General features: G+C 37.6%; 1 protein-coding gene across 7 annotated transcripts; it reads right to left on the reverse strand.

Moving 5' to 3' along the window:
• Positions 1-730: 730 nt before the first annotated feature.
• LOC113587868 (myelin-associated glycoprotein-like) lies at positions 731-8,832 on the reverse strand. Of its 7 annotated transcripts, none has more exons than XM_081700474.1 (12): positions 8,693-8,832; positions 6,929-6,997; positions 6,383-6,757; positions 5,106-5,402; positions 4,605-4,704; positions 4,371-4,409; positions 4,210-4,242; positions 4,007-4,094; positions 2,852-2,893; positions 2,282-2,353; positions 2,033-2,075; positions 731-1,576 (listed from the first exon to the last, which is right to left on the reverse strand). In XM_081700474.1, exons 2-8 carry the CDS (start codon positions 6,972-6,974, stop codon positions 4,076-4,078), a joined length of 909 nt encoding a protein of 302 aa, XP_081556600.1. In that variant the 5' UTR covers positions 6,975-6,997; positions 8,693-8,832; the 3' UTR covers positions 731-1,576; positions 2,033-2,075; positions 2,282-2,353; positions 2,852-2,893; positions 4,007-4,075. The 7 variants fall into 7 exon arrangements, with proteins under 7 accessions (XP_081556600.1, XP_081556599.1, XP_081556602.1 ...); XM_081700473.1 differs by adding an exon at positions 7,318-7,488 and having other exon boundaries at positions 2,852-4,094; positions 6,929-6,996; positions 8,693-8,824; XM_081700476.1 differs by having other exon boundaries at positions 2,852-4,094; positions 5,271-5,402.
• Between the last annotated feature and the right edge of the window lie 13,695 nt (positions 8,833-22,527).

A 22,527-nucleotide genomic window follows, 5' to 3' on the forward strand; every position in this document is an offset into this window, starting at 1 on the left:
TTTCAGTAAGCTGATTACATTCAAACACCACTTATAGAATACAAAACTAAACAGTAAAGATATAACTGGGACTTTCATTGTAATCCTGTCCTGATTATTTTTTCATATAGTAAGCCATCTCACTGGAAGGCCTCCTTAGAGAGGTCTTCTGTGTCAGGTCTTGGCCTTTATGGCTTCATAGTACACTGAAGGAGTCATCTGGAATAGTTAGGGAGAAAATCCCTGTTTCTTGCAATGAATTAAATAACTTTAGAGAAATTACCAGGTGTATTTTATTGTGATCACTAGATTCCACAGTAAAAAAGAAAGAAAAAAACACCCTAACTGGACTAAAGTTGCTTTCTGAAGTGTACCAATATAAATACACACTGAAAGGCATATTTCTCACATTCAAATAACTTCAATGTTATTTATTATTGAGGCTCACAGAAAATTTGGAACAGAGACCCAGTAAGATGACTACATTTAAACACCACTTGTAGAAGTCAGAATTAAACAGTAAATATTTAATTTTGTACTTTTGTACTTTAATTGTAATCCTGTCCTGATTATTTTATCTTATAGCAAGCTGTCTCAATGAAAGGCCTCTTTTGGAGAGGTCCTCTGTATCAGGTGTTGGGTAGGCATTTATGAATTCATAGTATACTGAAGGAGACATCTGAAACAGGGGGGAAAAAACAACCCCAGATGGTTGTTTTTTCTTGCAATGAATTAAAGAACTGCAGTGAAATTACCAGGTATAAATTTATTGCTCATGTTGGGTGTGATCACTCTAGGAGAGTGCACATTAAAAAAAAGACAGCATGGGAAAGTGAAACATGTATAAAAACGCTATTTCATTATATTAACATAAGAAATTCTAGAACATGCACAAAAATGGGGCCAGTAAATGTAATGTAATAGAAAACCAGGAAACACATATATGATAATTAAGAGATTGAAGAAAGGCTAAAATAAAACAACCAAAACAGCAGAAAATATAAATGACTTCTTAAAATTTTTACAGTTAAAGAGTATTAGAGACAGAGACTGGAGATCAGAGAGAGAGAGAGAGAGAGAAAGAGAGAGAGAGAGAGAGAGAGAGAGAGAGAGAGAGAGAGAGAGTATATGTGTGTGTGTGAGTGTGGGATATTGAACTAGTAAAAAATGCGCAGATAAAAAATATTCAGTGTTATTTTATAGATACACTGACACCCTATTTCAGTACACTTTACATTTGTCTAAGAAATGGGCTTAACATGATAAAATGATAAGCCCATTTTTTTTAATATTCTTTACTAATACTGCTACTAATGAATACCACACATTTGCTTGCATTTTCATGATCATTTACATTGTTTTCATTTACATTTGTTGTTTCTTTATAAAAAAAAAATATGTGTGGGGAGATATTACTTTCATATTTCAGCCTTTTGAACATGATTATATTATGAATGAAATGTGACATGACACCAGTAAACCAACATAAAATAAGACAGAAACAACATACAACATTGATGGAATGGGTGTCTCTACGCCATTACAGGTTGCCATATACGTTGAGATCAGCTGTGTTGGTGTAATCATCATCATAGTTCTGTAAGAAGGTGGTTTTCACAGTCAGCAGTATTCTAAATAGTAGGACTAAATTAAACATATCTTAAATTACAGTAATAAATAAATACATAATATAATACATAAAAAGTTTACCACTATCTATTTATTTCATGATCTTAATCTACTTAATATAATTAATCTATGATCACTGGGTGTCTCATGACTGCCATAAATGCCCAGTAGTAGGCTACTGCATGTTATTGCCAAGATGTACAAATAAATGTTTAGTCATTTATATTATAGCATTTATCAATGCCTATAAACCAATGATATAATTAGTGAGCTACTATTTATTAGAGAATTTTGTTGTAAAATGTAACAACATAAAATTTTACCACATATAAATGATAAGCTAGAAAAAAAAATGCAGTAAAAGGTCATTAACACAGAAACACAAAATGCTGAATGTGAAGAGATTTGTTTTTTAATCACTTACTGCTGAACATGTGACCTCTGATCTGTTGTCATTTTTTTGCTCACTGTGACATTTATAAAAATAAATGGAAAAAAAAAACATAAAAAGATTTAAATTCTTAAAGGAAAAATAATGAACGTAATTATATTCTGGTGCATTTATGTATTTGTTTGTTTATATAGTTTTAATACATGTGCTTTTATGTTTTATGTTTGTGGTATTCATGTATTAATTACCAACATTAGTTCAAGTAATGAAAATGCACGCTACCTCTTTGGAGATGGAAAGCGAGCTTTTGAGAATCCAGTCATTCCAGACATAGTGTCCATACAGTTGTTTGATCTATGAGCATTATAAGACAATTTAATTTTAAGAAAATGAGACGCATATAATACTTTTACAAACACTGTTAAAGGATTTTAGCTTATCTCTAACCAGAAATAATATAGAAAATCTCTTAGCAGACAGCTGATATATGATTTTAATTGTTTAGAAAAACAAAACCAAAGTCATATGTGATTTTATTTTTGATTCCACGACAAGTACCAAAGTAACAGCAAATTACAATTCTTAATTCTATTACCTGTGAGACTAGGTGGTATTTTAAATTTAAGTTCCTCTGATGTTTAATCACCAATAACACATTTTAAACATAAAACCTTCATTTACATTCTGATAGCGATTTTAAAGAAGACTGAAAGTGTGGTATCAGTACATATGTGTAAGCTGAAGCTAATGTTTCCTAAACACTTAGATGTGCCATTTACAGAAGGCTTTAACTTATTGAGGGCCCTCAGAAATATTAGTTATCAATTATGTAAAACTAATCAGTATACTTACTTATTGACAACATCCATGCCAGTCTCCGGCCTCCTGTGGTTTCTGTAACAAAGTACACTCTGCATTTGTATGTGAAGTGGGCTTATGTTAACATGTTAAAATGAGAAGCCCAATTTTAGAATTCTTTACCTTCCCCTTTAGATAACCTTATATGACCCCAAATATGTTTAGATTAAAGTTAATATTCTGTCCCTTTTTCTATTTTTATGTTTATTTCAACTAATAATTCTAGAACAATTCTTAGATCAAACAAACAAACAAACAATTCAAGCCACACTGTCCTAATTCATACAGAGATAACATATGATATTGTCCTTAAAGCCCTGATGAATGCAATAAGGATAAACCTCTGTTGGACCACTGTAGCAGTTGAAGCTATTGGCATGAAATCTATTTTGTGTGCAAACAATGAAATCAGATTTTGAAAAAATATGTCCGTATATTTTCTTTATGGACTTCTTTAGAAGATGCTTCCTTTCATTGGGTTAACCACATCAGATTACAAATCCATGATAACTGTGTTTTCAACATATACATTTTAAGCATCTATATAAACAATTTTTAGAATATAGTGTCAGGAATATTTGTTGTCTTTGTAACTGGTTGCATGTCTGCAATTTTGGAAGTAGGATTGGGTGCTCGTTCACAAACAAATAATTTTTTTAAGTGGCATCTTTATCCTCCCCTGCATTAAAAGAGGAACAGAAAAAGTTCTGAGCAGAGATCATGTTAGATATAATTACTGTAAATGTCAGCAAGTAGAAATATCTCAGAATTCTAAGCAAACACCAATCAGAGTAGTGGAAAAAACACATGAGATGGGCTTCTTCTACTTCACATTTCATTATAGATGTGTTCCTGTAAATATCTAGGAATAAATGTAAAAGTACAACAATTTAGTCCTCCACTGCTTCTTCATTCCATTCTTCCTACATCTGCATGCTCTTTTCCTTACTTAAAATTTCTGAATATTACCAACTTCTAAAAGGACAGCCATGACTACTGAGTTAAGACTACATCTACAGAGAATCACAGCGCACTGATGAACACCTGTACTTAAATAGGACCAAGATATAGAACGTGTTATGCCCAAGATGTATTTTGGAGTTCACCATCGCTTTTGGTTTCTGTTTTATGTCCATGGATGTAAATCACCTGCAAGACCCATGAGGTTAGTTTTTAGTGGACCAGGCCTTGATCCTTGTAGTTCTCTCCAGGAAATGTCTAGTTCACTGACCTGAATCTGGTGATTACACAGTGAGACAAAACAGTCAGAAAGTCACACACACATATATGCATTTTGCCTGCTATGTATTAGGAATCAGATCAACTGCTACACTTTTTATGTCTATGTTTACCTTCTGGACACTCTAGAGATGCGACTCCATAATCTGTGTACCAGAAAGGTTAACAAACATTATACTTAAAAGAAAAACAAACAATTTATTATTTGTGAATTGAAATATAGAATTTATGTAGCAAGACCACTCAAACTACATTGCAATCATTGTTTACTTACCCATTCTCATTTCTAGATTGGAGCTCTTGAATCTGTCTCCTGGTGGTAAGTTTAGTCATTTTAAAAAAGCACACAAATTACTGTCATTTGATTACATTTTCTTAATGTACTTTAACAAGGCATTTGGATTGCAGGAGGAACAAAAATATAACTAATGCCATGAATCAGTGCTGTATACATAAAATAATCTGTTTACAATATTTAGAGGTGAAATCAGATTTTTTTCAGACTCACTTGTACTTCTTGATCACAAAGAAACCCACCACTACAAAAACAATGATAGCTCCAACCACAGATATGACTGGAATAATGAAGTGAAGGATATTTGGTTTTTCTGCAAACACAAAAGTTAAACTAAAATCATCACAGAGCTCCAAAAAAATTACATTAATGGTATGCTAATCATTCGGAGTTTCTGCTACTATTTTTTAAGAAGACAGCGAAAACCTTTTATAAGTGTGAACGCTACTGCCAACCAATCACCACTGTCAGGGCACATTTAACATCCAAGTCAAGTAATAACCCTTAAGTTATTACTGGAACAGGTGTGGTTAATCTTCTGTTAATTTTTTTAAATCTAAATATCCAAGAATAATCCCGAGCGGGGAGTCTTTAATATGCATATTGTTTATTAGGATACTATATTCGTTCCTCTTCTATTCTCAGCTTGTCTTACAGAAGCAAACAGCACCACAAAGATGATGATTGAAAGATATAGAGCTTTTCTTGCCTTACCTTTAACAAACATCACGAATTTAGATTCAGTCTCCTTGTTTCCATGAAAAACAGCTTTGCATCTGATTTCTGTGTTATGGTCCTGCTCTTTTGTTGTGAAGGACAGAAGAGCCTCCACCTGCCAAGTGCCTTCATGAATTTTATTGTGGCTATAATGGACCTCACCTTCTGAACGGCTCCAAGTGAGTTTGGGGGGGTGGGAGGGGCAGGTGTGCCTCACAGAACATTTGAAGAGGGCATGTTGTCCCTCCACAAAGTACATTTTCTTTTGTTCCAGCACTGGTTCTCTGGGATTTGCTACAAACGAGTACAATGACATGGTTATTATTTCCATTTAAGGATTCCATCTCCTTTACAGCCTAATATTTAGCCTTTAGTATGAAAATAGAACCAAGAACAAAAGGGAACAAAAACGTATTGCAATGTAGCCACATAGAAGAGGAAAACCCAGGGTTACAGAGTCTCAAAGCTGTGATGCCCCTCAAGTAGATATGCCATAGCTACTGCTTTAGTGGGAATATAGCTTTCATGAAATTGTTTTGTCAAAGTGAAATAAAATAATTTATATGGATTGGTTTTGCTTGATATTTAGTTTATGCATGTTAAATTAATCTATTAAAGTTCATATAGTGTTAAATATATTAAAACTAACCCAGATTGTCTGTTAATAGACACTATCACTACTGCAAAGATGATTGTCAATATCTTGCTTTATCAGTTTGATCCACTAGAAAAAAATTGCAATAATCAATATTATTATCTTATAAAATACAGACCAATGCAGTCTAGTGAAAGAATATCTGCAATTACTGAATCTTTAACTATAAACGAGGGCATTTTCTTAACTTTGAGCTATTTTTATTCCTCCATGCTTTTCAAAGTCATATTTCCTGTATGTAAAACAAAAAAGAATATGAGGAAAAATGAATTAAATGAATAACCACATCTACTAATATTGCCATCAGCCAAATTTCTTTGTCTTGATAAGTGAAAGATAAAGCTAGCAGATTGTTTATATTTTAATAATATCCCATTTTAATATTATTTGGGTTGTGTAAAACCCCATTATAAATATCCACAATATTTTAATCAGGCAAAAAATGTAAAAATATCAAGCCAAATTTAGAAATCCTTTGACATGCACATTTTGTGTCGCCAGTTCTTCATTGATGCTTGTTTTCTGACCGCAAGACCACTCTGGATATTTTAGGATGGAAGACCATGTCCTGTGAACCAGAAATTGAACAGAGGACAATGATGTGGGGGACTCTATTTACACAACATTGAGAGGCTGACACATTTTTCTTCAAAAGAATATTTGTCTATAGTTGGGATTTCAGCCCTGAAACAGAAAGGGCCGTTGTCATGATTTCTAATGTCATCTATCTCCAAGGTACAGTTTTTCTGACCCAAACTGCCAAGCAGTTTTGTGCGCCCCTTGAAATTGTCTACAATACGTAATGAATCTTCGTGATAGATGATTTCTCTCTGATTTTTCTGTTTGTGCCAGATTCCTCTCACTCGTGAGTCTGGAAGTTGGGTGCCAGGGTATTGGAATTTGCAGGGTATCACAACACAAGAAGTGACCATTGCCTCAATTTCAGAAACAACCTCTGCCTTCCATACATCAGAAAGCACAGAGGCAAAGATCACTGGAAGATGAAAGATGAATATCAGTCAGCTGAGGCATGCAGTGGATAAAACAGTAAAGAGAGCCTCATTTATTGCTATTTATTTATTACTAATGCACTATTGCAAACAGCAATAAATGGAAGTATAACATAACAACAAAGTTTCAGAAATATGAATTGTTAGAAATGTACCTTGAAGATACAGCCAGCAAAATGCCAATCTTTTGTGGACATGCATTCTGGAGCAGCAAACTTGTCAGACTGTTAAAAAATGTGTCTCATATCAGCAGTAGTAAATAACTGCGTATTTACATAAATCAACAGTAAATTAATCCGATACTAAACTGCTTTTAAACCCTAAGTGCTTAACGATACACAGGTTAGTAAATAACCCAAAATTGACAATTTTATTTAAAAAATAATAAACCCAGCAAAAAAGAAAGAAATAGCAGAATAACAGAAAACAAATCACGAAACAACAGTATGTGCTCCGTGGCACTAAGGATTCAACAGAAGTACAATGAATGACTGAATTATGTAGAGTTACAATTTAACAACAACGCGCGAGTCCGTGACACATAAGGAGATGAGCCGTAAACAAGCAACGGATCGCGTCTCCTCTCGCTTCGCACACAAGGGCGGCGGCTTCTGCTGAGACTCCGGTCTTCTTAGCCCAGCCACACACAGTAGTGTGGAGAATACAAAACAAACAACAGGGGGCTGTTCTTTCACGCTAACAAACAAGGTTACACCTAAAAGAAAGCGGGGGGGAGTTTCAGTTTGGGGCTTGTACACTGCGTACATGAAGTCTCCAAACATCGTAAGTTCATGGGGGAAAGGCTTCACATCTCCCAGTCTATTTGCTCCTCCTTATCACGGATAGGTCAGCGAAAATGTCACTCACTCCGAGCAATCCTCTGATTGCTCAGCTTGGTCAAAGGCTGGCAGTTCCAACCAGAAAGCTGGCGCGAAATGTCAAAGGATGCTGGCAAGTGGAGTATTTAATACTCAGTACAACATTAATAAAAACAAAATAAACAACCTGGGGTCCCCCCCCCCTTACAGCTATATCTATCTTAGATGGTATTTGTATTTGGGCACTTACAAACTAGAGTCAATGTATTGGCTTCTTCCTTCATAATGGGTCAGTTTCTCATCATAGGACTACTACTGACCAGATATTTGACACAATTGTCAGCACATCATTTACACTAACAGGGTAAAGACAAGGTTTTATTGATCTGGTCCACATTTAGCAGACATGTTGTTGTTTTTGTTTATGATTGTTTAAGGCTGAGAGTTATTTACCAACCAAAAATATTACATCATCAGTCAGGAGCTGGTTTCAATGAAGGTGTCGGCCATTTTTTAGACCTGTTTGACTAATGCATGGCTAAACACAACCTGTGTGTGGCTACAGACTCTAATTGTACACTTAAAACATTGTCAAGTTCCTGTATGTGAAAATCCCCCCATATTATGTAGGTAGGATAACTGTGTTCATTATGTCAACAATAGTAACAAAAAACACAATCTCACTGGCCATATGTTTGTGTAAGCTTCATACAAGATCATTTTCTCAATAATTTTATCATTAAACAAATATTGGTTGTTGTGCAGTGGGTGTTTAAATGTTCAACAAGTGTGTTTGTGTGATGAATAAATATGATCTTCCACAGGAAACACCTGCTTTTGACTATACAAATTGGTATGCCTAGGACATGTTTAATTCACAGATACTCTAATAAGATGATCACCTCTTGGTTTCCTGACTGTAAGTAATTCTTTTTTAAAACTGTAAGTAATAAAAATGTATTTATAATCAATTTAATTTTATAATCAATCAATTATAATCAAGCTCTTGTGGTTATTATATCACATAAAACATATTTTCATGTTAACTAAGGGCATTAAAATGGCAAATTACAGCAAATAACAAAAGGCAATGCAACTTACTTGGTGTTTTCAGGGTGTAGAAAATCAATGTCTTAAATTTCTAAATTTCTTAAGTTTCTAACTTCATCAGGCCACTTCAGTTCTACATTAATTACAGAAAGTATTACTTTGTTTCCTCTCCAGACTAAGTGCTGAAGCCCTGCCTTCAAATTAGCTGTATCTTAAACAGGAAGTTAGATCATTTCAGGAAATATGTATTGTGATAGGGGAAGGTGAGCAAAGAGCTGAATTTAGTGAATGCACAATCTCTTTATACAGCAGCCTGATAGTCAATATACTTGCCTGAAGTGCTTTCTCCTTTTGTGATCAAGTATCCTACATACTTATACATACACATGTGTAAATCACGTGTGTTCTAGTGGGCAATGAGCATGTTAATTTAGGTTTCTACATTTCCACATATAAATGTGCTATGAGGCATATTGTTGTGCATTTAATACATTTTGTAATTTATGCATAAATGTACTGTCACGGTACGCCCCCCCCCCCCCCCCCCAAATGTGTGCATGTGTGTGTGCATGCATGTGCGTGTCTGTGCATGTGTGTCTGTATGTGTTCGTATTGCCACACCCTCTTGTGTTGTGCACCTGATCCTTGTCGTGTGTAATTGTCATGAGTGTATATAAGTCTTATGTCGTATTGTCAAAGTTGTCGGTGTTTGATCTAAGTAGTCTGTGTTAAGACGTGTTTGCTTCCTGTGCTAATAAAAACATATGTTTGTGTTCGACGTGCCTTGTCCCCACATCCTGCTTAACCCTCATCTGTCACATGTACATATAGTGTTGAATTTATAATTTGTTAGAAATGTGTGGGACTTAAGTTCCACTGAATGCTTTGGCCACTTGTAAACAAGAGCTCATACCACACAGCCCTAAATAGGTGATATAAAATAGAATGCTGCTAAGACCATTTCAACAGCTTCCTTTTTTCAGTCAGATTTAGACTCAGGGGCACTGTAGGTAGGCAGAGTTTGGATGATGACCCAAAAAATCCTTGTAGTGCTGAAGTGGTAGGGCCCAACATGGTATGATTTCATGGGTCCCAAAACTCCTGGAGGTGTCCCTGATTAGGCTTAATATATTTGTCCCATTTACCAGACATTTTCATTCTTGTAGTTTGTGCCACTTAAGGCCAGAATTAGACAAAGTTAGTGTGAGTAAAAATTTTTCACTGGAGATTTCCATTGGATTTTTAGCTTGAAAGCTTAACATGCAATAATCAAAATTTAACTATTTACAAATGACTAGTCAGTTTGACTCTGTCTGGTTTAGTTGTTTCATTAAGGATGTTTTCTGCTCCCTGTCAACTTCAACAGAGTCATAGTATTTGTCAGTATGACAGGAAAGACTAAACATATCATAAAAACATATATGATAAAACACCCTAACTGGACCAAAGTTGCTTTCTGAAGTGTACCAATATAAGGACACACTGAAAGGCATATTTCTCACATTCGAATAACTTCACTGTTTTTTGTTGTTGAGACTCACAGAAAACAGAGACCATTTTTTGGTAAGCTAAGTACATTCAAACACCACTTACAGAATACAGAACTAAACAGTAAAGATATAAATGGGACTTTCATTGTAATCCTGTCCTGATTATTTTTTCATATAGTAAGCCATCTCACTGGAAGGCCTCCTTAGAGAGGCCTTCTGTGTCAGGTCTTGGCCTTTATGGCTTCATAGTACACTGAAGGAGTCATCTGGAATAGTTAGGGAGAAAATCCCTGTTTCTTGCAATGAATTAAATAACTTTAGAGAAATTACCAGGTGTATTTTATTGTGATCACTAGATTCCACAGTAAAAAAGAAAGAAAAACACCCTAACTGGACCAAAGTTGCTTTCTGAAGTGTACCAATATAAATACACACTGAAAGGCATATTTCTCACATTCAAATAACTTCACTGTTATTTATTGTTGAGGCTCACAGAAAATTTGGAACAGAGACCCATGTTCAAGTTCAAGTTCAAGTTCAAAGAGGTTTTATTGTCATTTCAGCTATATACAAGTACACAACAAAAACGAGACAATGTTCCTCCAGGACCATGGTGCAACACAAAAACAACAGTGCAACAGACAACATGCTACACGAGTGCAAACAATCCAATATAGTGTAAAATGTCATTAAATAAACATTAAATAAACAATAATAAATACAGGACAGGACAAATACAAAATGAGTAGACAGTGTAGACAGTAGACAATTATTTAGTACAGTACACAGTACTGGGCATATGTAAAGCGAGTTGTGCATAGCAATCAGTGACATGCTACCCTGAACATAGCAGTCACCGATAGCAGCCAGAACAGTTCAGAGTACAGTGCTGGTTTAGTACAGTACTCTAGCAGCAAGTAGGATAATGTGCAAGACTGCAACAGGAGTGCATAGTTTATTTGTGTGAGGTTTGACTTCAGCACTAGTCCGATGCAAAACAATGTGTGTGTGTGTGTAGATATGTATGTATGTACGTATGTGTGTGTGTGTGTGTGTGACTGTCTATAAGCATGTATAAAATTGCCCATTTTGGAATCTGAATTGGAATTGGAGTTAGCCAGAGTTCAGGAGTCTAACGGCTTCTGCGAAGAAGCTGTTGCACAGTCTGGAGGTGCGGGACTGGATGCTGCGGTACCTTCTTCCAGATAGCAAAAGGGTGAACAGATCATGTGAGGGGTGTGTGGGGTCTTTCACAATGTTGGTGGCTTTCCAGATGCAGCATGTTATGTAGATGTTTGTGATGGAGGGAAGAGAGACCCCAATGATCTTCTCAGCTGTTCTCACTATTGTTTGGAGGGTCTTGCGGTCAAAGGCGGTGCAGTTCCCAAACCAGGTAATGATGCAGCTGCTCAGGATGCTCTCTACAGTACCTCTATAGAAGGTAGTGAGGATGGGTGATGGGAGATGGGCTTCCCTCAGCTTCCGAAGGAAGTAAAGACGTTGCTGGGCTCTCTTGGTGATGGAACTGGTGTTCAGGGTCCAGGTGAGGTTCTCTGCTAAGTGAACACCAAGGAACTTGATGTTCTTGACGATCTCCACTGAGGAGCCGTTGATGGCAAGCGGGGAGTGATCTCACCTTGCTCTCCTGAAGTCAACAACCATTTCTTTTGTCTTGTCAACATTCAGATACAGGTTGTTGACCTTACACCAGCTCACCAGTTCTCGCACCTCCTCTCTGTATGCTGACTCGTTGTCTTTGTTGATGAGACCCACCACGTTCGCGTCATCAGCAAACTTGATGATGTGATTCGAACTGTGCATCACTGCACAGTCATGAGTCAGCAGTGTGAACAGCAGAGGGCTGAGTACGCTGCCCTGGGGAGCACCAGTACTCAGTGTGGTGGTGTTGGAAGTGCTGCTCCCAATCCAGACAAACTGAGGTCTACCAGTCAAGAAATCCAGGATCCAGTTGCAGAGGGAGGTGTTCAAGCCCAGTAAGCTCAACTTTCCAATCAGATGCTGAGGAACAATGGTGTTGAATGCTGAACTGAAGTCTATGAACAGCATTCTTATGTAGGTGCCCTTTTTATCCAGATGTGTGAGTGCCAGATGAAATGTGGTAGAGATGGCATTATCTGTAGAGCAGTTGGGGTGGTACACGAACTGCAGGGGGTCCAGAGAAGCGGGAAGCTGGGTCTTGATGTGTCTCATGACGAGTCTCTTGAAGCACTTCATGATGATGGATGTGAGTGCAATGGGATGGTAGTCATTGAGACACGACACTGTGGGCTTCCTAGGCACGGGGACGATGGTGGTGGTCTTGAAGCATGTCGGGACCACGGCGCAGCTCAGAGAGATATTGAAGATGTCTGTCAGGACATCTGCAAGCTGGTCAGCACATTCTCTGAGCACATGACCCGGGATGTTGTCTGGTCCAGCAGCTTTCCGTGGGTTAACTCCACGCAGAATACGCCTCACATCAGCCGCCGTCAGACACAGCACCTGGTCATTTTGCAAACGGATGGACTTTTCTGCTGCAATGTTGTTCTGCGCTTCAAACCGTGCATAGAAGTCATTCAGTGCATCTGGGAGGATGGCATCACTGTCACAGGAAGGTGATGTTTTCCTGTAGTTAGTAATGGCCCGAATGCGCTCCCACATGTGCCGTGTGTCACCAGTGTCTTTGAAGTGTCCATGGATCCTCTGTGCGTGTGCACGCTTTGCTTCCCTGATCGCACGTGACAGTTTGGCTCTTGTTTTCCTCAGAGCCTCTCTGTCACCTGTTCTGAAGGCTGAGTCACAGGTCCTCAGTAGCATGCACACCTCAGCAGTCATCCACGGCTTCGGGTTGGGGCGTGTGGTGATGGTCTTGGAGACAGTAACATCATCAATGCACTTGCTGATGTAGCCAATCACTGATGCTGTATACTCTTCCAGGTTAACAGTGGCACAGTCAGTAGCAGTCTCCTTGAACGTGATCCAAGTCTTCTGCTCAAAACAGTCCTGAAGAGCAGAGATGGCTCCTGCTGGCCAGGTTCTCACCTGCTTCAGAAGCGGTTTCGAGCGTCTGACGATCGGTCTATATGCAGGAATCAACATTACAGACATGTGATCAGAGTATCCGAGGTGGGGGCGGGGCTCCACCCGGTACGCACCGGAAATGTTTGTGTAAACGAGATCCAGCGCGTTCGCTCCTCTCATTGCAAAGTTCACATGTTGATGGAATTTAGACAGTACTGACTTGAGATTTGCATGGTTGAAGTCTCCGGTGACAATAAACAGTCCGTCTGGATGAACGTTCTGCAGTTCACTAATCGCTCCATAAAGTGTACTGTAAGTACACCCAGTAAAATTACAACATTTAAACACCACTTGTAGAAGTCAGAATTAAACAGTAAATATTTAATTTTGTACTTTTGTACTTTAATTGTAATCCTGTCCTGATTATTTTATCTTATAGCAAGCTGTCTCAATGAAAGGCCTCTTTTGGAGAGGTCCTCTATCAGGTGTTGGGTAGGCATTTATGAATTCATAGTACACTGAAGGAGACATCTGAAACAGGGGGGAAAAAACAACCCCAGATGGTTGTTTTTTCTTGCAATGAATTAAAGAACTGCAGTGAAATTACCAGGTATAAATTTATTTCTCATGTTGGGTGTGATTGCTCTAGGAGAGTGCACAGTAAAAAAAAAGACAGCATGAGAAAGTAAAACATGTATAAAAAGCTATTTCATTATATTAACATAATAAATTCTAATACATGCACAAAAATGGGACCAGTAAATGTAATGTAATAGAAAACCAGGAAACACATATGATAATTAAGAGATTGAAGAAAGGCAAAAATAGAACAAATGAAACAGCAGAAAATATAAATGACTTCTTAAAATGTTTACAGTTAAAGAGTATTAGAGACAGAGACTGGAGATCAGAGAGAGAGAGAGAGAGAGAAAGAGAGAGAGAGAGAGAGAGAGAGAGAGAGAGAGAGAGAGAGAGAGAGAGAGTATATGTGTGTGTGTGAGTGTGGGATATTGAACTAGTAAAAAATGCGCAGATAAAAAATTTCAGTGTTATGTTATAGATACACTGACACCCTATTTCAGTACACTTTACATTTGTCTGAGAAATGGGCTTAACATGATAAAATGATAAGCCTATTTTTAAAATATTCTTTACTAATACTACTACTAATGAATACCACACATTTGCTTGCATTTTCATGATCATTTACATTGCTTTCATTTACATTTGTTGTTTCTTTATAAATAAATGTGTGGGGAGATGTTAGTTTCATATTTCAGCCTTTTGAACATGATTATATTATGAATGAAATGTGACATGACACCAGTAAACTAACACAAAATAAGACAGAAACAACATACAACATTGATGGAATGGTTGTCTCTACGCCATTACAGGTTGCCATATATGTTGAGATCAGCTGTGTTGGTGTAATCATCATCATAGTTCTGTAAGAAGGTGGTTTTCTCAGTCAGCAGTATTCTAAATAGTAGGACTGAATTAAACAGCTTAAATTACAATAATAAATAAATACATAATATAATACATAAAACGTTCACCACTATCTATTTAATGATCTTAATCTACTTAATATAATTAATCTATGATCACTGGGTGTCTCATGACTGCCATAAATGCTGAGTAGTAGGCTACTGCATGTTATTGCCAAGATGTACAAATAAATGTTTAGTCATTTAAATTATAGCATTTATCAATGACTATAAACCAATGATATAATTAGTGAGTTACTATTTATTAGAGCATTTTGTTGTGAAATGTAACAACATAAAAATTTTACTAAACTGCTTTTAAGCCCTAAGTGCTTAACGATACACAAGTTAGTAAGTAACCCAAAATTGACAATTTTATTTCAAAAATAATAAACCCAACGGAATTATGTAAAGTTACACCTTAACAACAACGCGCGAGTCCGTGACACGAACGGAGATGAGCCGTAGCGCCGGAACAAGCAACGGACCGCGTCTCCTCTCGCTTCGCACACAAGGGCGCCGGTTTCTGCTGAGACTCCGGTCCTCTTAGCCCAGAAACACGGGCAGTAGTGTGGAGAATACAAAACAAACAACGCATATAGCGAAAAGAGGGCTGTTCTTTCATGCTAACAAACAACATTAGACTTAAAAGAAAGCTGGGGGCTATATGAAGTCTCCAAACATCGTAAGTTCAGGGGAAAAACGCTTCCCAACTTCCAGTCTATTTGTTCCTCCTTATCACGGGTAGGTCAGCGAAAATGTCACTCACTCCTCGCAGTCCTCTGATTGCTCAGCTTGGCCAAAGGCTGGCTGTTCCAACCAGAAAGCTGGCGCGAAATGTCAAAGGATGCTGGCAAGTGGAGTATTTAATACTCAGTACAACATTAATAAAAACACAATAAACAATATGGGGTCCCCCCTCTTACAGGTATATCTATCTTAGAGGGGTATTTTTATGTGGGCACTTACAAACTGGAGTCTGTCTCTCTCCTGAGGCTTCCCTTAGCCATTCAAGTTCCTCCCCGTTTTCTGGTTTTGTTTGGGAAGTTTTAGTTTGGTTTTCCCCAGTGCATCGGGGCTGCCATTTCTTCCCGTGGCGTCCTTTGTTCTTCATTTTTTTAGACACAGATTACACTAATACATTGAGGTTAGGGAACGGATTGGGGGATTATGGGAAACGTAGTCCTCTTCGGGCAGGCTTGACGCCACAGACATGACAATATACCTTCACCCTTCAGTTAGCGAAAGGCAAGAGTATAGATTGAAATCAATGATATCATATATGATGATCTTTCTAGATTCTGAGATTAGAAAGATCATTGTTAGAAAGATCATTTCATAACATTCAAAATATCTACAATGCATACTTTTTGACTACAGATTATTAATGGAAAGCTTTGGTAAGTTTAGATAGAACATTATGAAACTAAGTATTCTGATCAAACACATTTAAAGGAAATTCAGACAGGTGGAACAAAGTGAGAAGGAGAATAGAAAGTTGTTCTTTCATCCAGGCTCTTCTCACATGGGCTACAGATGTAGCTGTATGTTTGGCCAGCCTTTACCTTTCCCAAAGATGAACATTAGACCAATGCTTTTGAATCCTTACTTTTGAGTCTCTTCTCAACATTTATTTCTCATAGCCTCACATTTGTCTTGACCCTATTGCTTTTGTCTTGTTAATTATGGATCTATACATATGCACATTTATATTAACTGAGGGTAATTAAAATAATTTTTTGCTGAATTACATTAAAACATGAACTCGTTGATAAAGGGGTTTTGTTTGTCATGAGGCACCATACTGCAGTCCACATACACACCACAAATCAGTATCCCTCTTTCGAAAAAATGTGCTGAATGTTTTTTATTAAGGAACTGTTAGTAGCTAACATTTATCTTGGGCAGTTAAAAATCTTTACATAGTATCAACTACAACCTGGAGGCTATTAAGTGTTACTGTGGTAAAGTGGTGCTGTGGTACTGTAATAATGTTTGCCAGAGGTTTTTAAGAAATAATGGAACTAATGCAGAACTAAATTGCCTTTATATGCTGGTCCCTAAGAAGACCCCCAACTGCCTAATAGATACATGATATAAAGATATAGGGCCAGTTCTCAGGAGAAGAATTTGGTGAATCACTCTTAAGACTATTTCTGAGTCTAACTCTACAAAACTGGGCTTAAATGTATTAGGAATAAAGGGTAGAGAGAGTAATAATATACACTAACAGTCAAAATGATTTATTGCTTGATTTGACAGCTGTCAATCATCCCATATATATATATATATATATATATATATATATATGTCCCCCCCATTGGCTGATTCTCTAAGGAAGTCACACCTCCTCCCAAGTCCTTCCCCCTAACATACAGGAATACACATCAGAAATTGACATAAGGCCCCCTCACACAACCCTCCCCACTCACACATCCCTCCCCCTTCTCCTACCCATACAGGAATACACTTTCTGACAAAAATTGATAAAAGACCCCTCACCCTACCCACTCCCACTTTAGGTATTGATTCTTTAAAAGTAAGGCTCTCTGATCAGTTTGAAGCGGACATTCGATACCCATTTATAGAAGGTAGTGTCACGTGTCAAAGGGAAACTGAGCCCGGTTTTGCTGCCAAAATCAATAACGCCACCCCCACCCCACACACCCTGCCCATCTAATATAAATAGGGGGTATGGACTAGCCGAAACATTACAGCTTGAAAGGATGAGCCTAGAAACAGGTCTCATATTCTATACTCCTATGATGATCTCATATCACGAAGAAGCGGCTCTTACAGGTGTGAATGACAATGAGAGCGGACCCTCTGAAACAAGCTTTAGTGAAAACATGAATAACAACGAAACCGATGGGTGCATCAACGCAACGGTGCTGGCGGTCGTTCGAGCTGTGGTCGGGAATCTGATATATAGAATTATTGTTCAAGATATGAGAGAAAACTGTTACATTATGCTATTGATCACCCTAGTCAGCGTCAACACACGTGCCTGTGAGATCCGGATGAATCCTATTTCAGCCTAAACGCGCCTAAACTGCTAAAAAAAAACAAAAAAAAACTGTTCAAGCCGTGGTTCACCCACACGCTGTCCAGAGCTTTGAAGCTGTGCGGAAGTCAGATACTTCCATCCTCTAGCAAGATTCACAAGATTCAGGCTATAGCTGAGGTAGTGGTAACCGACCTGCAGGAGGAACAGAATATCAAATACGCTCTCAAAGAGTTCGTAGAAAAAACGATAGGGTGTACTGGGAGCAGGTATACGAAGACGTGGTGGACTACTGAAATCTGCATGAAAACCTGAACCATGGTGATCAGGTCATATGGGAAATCTCATCGACAACCGCTCCGGTCCTTCACCCGAGAAAAAAAGAGTACGGAGTTGATCACGCTGTTCTGTAAAACCCGTGAAAATAGAGTCAGATCGGTAAGCGTCACTGATGAGTTCAAATCTGCATATAATTTGGAAAAGCTGATGTGTGTAGTACATGAGTCTAGCAGTCAGTGTAGTTCTCTAGTATCAGAAGCCAATAATACACGTTATCCTTTATACACACACACTATATATATATATATATATATATATATATATATATATATATATATATATATATATATATATAAAGTGTATATTCTTACTCCCATGTTTGAAAACCCAGATTAATGTAAAAACGGGCATCTTATAAGTATATTCACCTATGTAATAGATGCATGTGTTTTGAAACTAAGTAACGATGAAAAGGTTGATGTATATAAAACCTTTGAATGCTTTCATTTTAGTTGAACGTAACATAAACGTAACCTCTTTTGCTATTAAAACCATAATCCATTCTAGCACTCTCTTCATTGTGCTTCAATAATTTCTCCATGACTAAACGGGGTCGAGAGTCTGCAAAGGTCCATGGTAGATGAAATCGGTAAAAGGGTTGATAAGGAAATCAAAAACTGGTTAGCAGCTCAGGATGCGTACAAACTACATAAACCAATCTGTGAAATTTAAAAGAGAGTCATTGCAAAAAACAGATGATTCAATGGCAGGCCGATTTGGTGGACATGACCAACATAGATATACTTTCCAAGTATGCTTGAGTATGTGTGATGAAAAACAAGACAGGTGCTGAGGTTACCAAAGCCTTTCTTTCTATTCTAAAACAAGCCAGAGTTCCTAAAAAACTTCAGATTTTTTAATAAACACATACACATATAAATAATTTTTTAATAAAAGCTTCAAAACATTAATGAAAAAACATAACGTCAATCACTTTGCTACTGGAATGGGACAAAAAGCATCAGTGTGTCAACGGTTCAACAGGACGTTGAAAACCAGAATGTGGAGATACATCAGCATTGTTAGATTTGACTTTAGTCATGTAGACTTTTTTTTTCTTTCAATATTTTAAAACTTTTTTCTTAGGAATGTACACTGCAGGGGTCTAAGACGAAGCTCTTCTGGCGTTTGAGCTTTCAAGTCTACAAATAGAGGTCTAGAGGTGGTGTCATGAAAACATTCAAAACATACACTGACCTGTGACTTGTCTCTGGGGTTCTTAAATAAAATCATGTAGTTTGCGTTGAGGTCGATAGTTCTGCTGGTCTTACCCTGAAAAAACAGATTTTGTACCAAATACAAAGTACTCAGGTTCCTGTGATGAGTATATTTTGTAAAAGTCTTTTCTACTTCTTCGTTCTTACTGGCATTATTCATCAAATCATCTAGAATTAGAAGGTTAGTCTAGCTGAGGGGAAACAGTTAATCACACAAAGATTCTGCTATTTCCTGAACAAAATTAATGTTTATTTTGTTCATCAGCTCATCATACAGAGGTTGCCAACACGTATAACACCATACAATGTTATCAGGAACTTTAGACAATGACTCATTACAATTTTCAAGTATTTTCCACTATTGATAGGACCACAAACGATACATGAAAATGGTACTTGTATTCTAGCATCAAAACAATGAGTTACAGATATTTTACAGTAACACTAAAAAATACAAATCCTATATACAAACAGATTCATAATCCTCGTACGGCAGAGTCCTGAAATCGGGCAACAAAACATGTTTGTCATAATCAGTCCTGAATCTTTTCAGTTGTGATTTGTTTTTTCAAGAGAAAGCCCTTTTTAGCTCTTACGATTTGATTGTGGGTGGTCATAAGTACTCTAGTCTGATCACCGTTTTTCACACATTTGTCAACCAGTTCTGTCAGAGATTTTAAGTTTACGAGTTTAGCATTTGAAAGTGATACCCTTGGCTTTCATTGTTGTTTTACCCTTGAGAGTCCTATACCTGTATGTCTTAGGTCCTTAGCTGACAAATACTACGATCTTGTCACCAGAGTCCAACTCATTTGTAAGACCCCCCCCAGGTAATCACCCAATCACCCTTATGACTTTTGAAGATGATGCTATCCATGTCTGTGTACCAGCAACAGTCTTGTAAACGATCTATCAAATTGTACAGCTTGAGCCTAGCATATGCGGTTGTAAAAATACCTATGAACATGTTAGCGTTCCCCGGTTTACAGCACCTGATGTCCTTGTGACGCCACTGCACCATTGCCACCTCGTCGTTCAGAAAAGAGAAATGGCTTACATCGTACAGGTTTGAGAATATGTACTCTAAAAACACATCAGGATTTCTGATTAAAACCGTGTTTGACCTGACTGGTTTTTGACATATCTTATCCCACAGAGAATTCAGCGTGAGTTTAGCTATGGACCTCTTGGCTGGTTGACGGAAATTCTCTTCCTCCAGCTTAATCCCTTCGTTCTCCTCATATTTTTGAACATACTCCTTTTTTGTGGTTTAATCAACCACCCAGGAAGGAGAACCTGAGCTCTTATGTTTGCTTTTCAAAAACATTTTTGTAGTCTGAAAACAGCTCATCTGTTCTATTAGGAAAGTGCCAGATCTCAAATACTTTCAGCACACTGTACCCCTTCTGTAGGGCCGTCATCAGCTCCATACGACACCACACACCTGTCAGGGCCCTCTCATCATCCCCATGATCACAGCTATGCTGTTGTTGCTCAGCGCAGGTTCTACAGAGAGGGAACAAGAGTTTGTTTTTTACCCGGTAGGGAAGAACAGGGGCCCACAACCCCCTGAGAGGTAAAACCTTTACCTTGATGATACCGAAGTAGTTTTCCAAGGGCCCAAAGTCATGACAAAAGATAACGGGGTGACCTATGGGGTACATTTTTACCTTATTCACATAAAGGTAGGTGAAGTTGTAGTAATCGATTCTTTTACCAGGTCGAACTGTGTAATACAGCTGTAGGGCATTTGTACGGCCCAACCCCTCCCCCCCCCCAAACAAAACAAACAAACAAACAAAAAAAAAACAGTTAATGTAATTATCTAGGGGAAGGAAGGCCAAAGTGTTTTTGGGCAGGAACATGGTACAGAATATTTTCATGCAGACGGATGCTATGGTAATCGACTTGAACGGGTCAACTTGAACGCTTGTGTCTCTCAGAATCTCACTTCTGAAAATTTTACACCCTGTTTTCAAAATCTTTACATCGTTACAGCAGTATTCTTTATATCTTTTCTGAAATCAAAGACTTTATCAGAGACCATTTTATACCAATCAAAGAAATCCTGCCTCTCTTTGGGCTTCATCGTATCCACATTGTAAAACCCAGGCTAAGGATACAACCTCACATAGTTCTGATTCTCTAGGTTGTTGTAAAAGTGGGAAAATGTTCTTATTTGTAACGGGCTCGAAGCCAGGTCACACAAGTGATGACACCGACAGCCTACTGGGTGAGAAACCACACTCTAATGATGGTGGGCACATGTGCAAAAACAGTTCGATCGTAGAACATATAAAACAAGAAAAGTAAATAACCAAAGGTGGGGAGTTGAACCCTGGCCGCTTTGAACCCGCTAGACTGCGGCTGCCATCAAAGTGACCTGCACGTATATCGCGCTTCAGTCCTCCACACAGTGAAGTTAAGCACTCTTCTTTTTCATACTGCATTTGAGATCCATACTTAATCACCACTGGCCTATCATTTTAATATTAGTTCATCATAAAGGATTTCACTATTTGTCACAGTCAAACTATCCCTTCACATCCCTAGTATCTAGGTGATGTTGTACTGTTCAGTCCATATCTGAGTGTAGCCATATCATTTAAGATCATGCCCAACTGGTTATTCTTGAACACTGATGGCATAAATGATTCCTCAGACTGAAGATGATGAAAGCCTAGATTGCAATTAAATTTGATTAAGTACACAGTTGTTATGGAACTGTTTGTATCTGTTGATCTTTGTATCTGTTGAACAGCGACTCCAGTGTCTATTATCATTTCTGTGTCTATTACCATTATTGTGGCTGGAATTGTAGCTGTGCTTGCATTTCTCTGCAGACGAAGAAGAAGGTGGGTCTACTTTAGACAATCTTCTGTATTTTTTAACTATAGAAATTATTAATTAATTCTGTTGTTATGAGTGTTTAATACTTTTGAGTGATTAATACTTTTCTCTTACTGTACTTTGGGTGATTTAATTGCAGTTGTAATATAACCAATTATTGTATGTTTAGCAAATTAACATTATAAGAATTATTATCTTTCAGAGGAAGGAACACTTTCAAACATGACTCAGAGGTTGAAATGCCTCATGGAACACAACCTGATATGTGAGACACTACTTTCATAATTTGAAATATCTGGTAAATCTGCATATAGCCTTGGAGTTTATAGCCTCGGAATATATCAAGGGACATAAGTTATCACTTTAGTAACTGCAAGCTTGCTGCAACATAGTTTGAAATGAAGGATTTGCTGTCTATCAAGTGTGATCTCCCTAGCTGCAAACTGTCTTCATCTCTCACAGCACAACTCAAATC

This window comes from Electrophorus electricus, chromosome 17 (assembly GCF_041902795.1).
Source record: "Electrophorus electricus isolate QZ-2024a chromosome 17, ASM4190279v1, whole genome shotgun sequence".
Taxonomy (NCBI): Eukaryota; Metazoa; Chordata; class Actinopteri; order Gymnotiformes; family Gymnotidae; genus Electrophorus; species Electrophorus electricus.

Excerpts from the sequence above, each read along its gene's own strand:
- LOC113587868 (XM_081700474.1), bottom strand. The coding sequence starts at position 6,974 with ATGCATGTCCACAAAAGATTGGCATTTTGCTGGCTGTATCTTCAAG. Across the intron at positions 5,403-6,382 it reads TGTCAGCCTCTCAATGTTGT|CAAATCCCAGAGAACCAGTG; the intron begins GTAAATAGAGTC and ends ACTCGTTTGTAG. Across the intron at positions 4,243-4,370 it reads CAATCTAGAAATGAGAATGG|ATTATGGAGTCGCATCTCTA; the intron begins GTAAGTAAACAA and ends TCTGGTACACAG.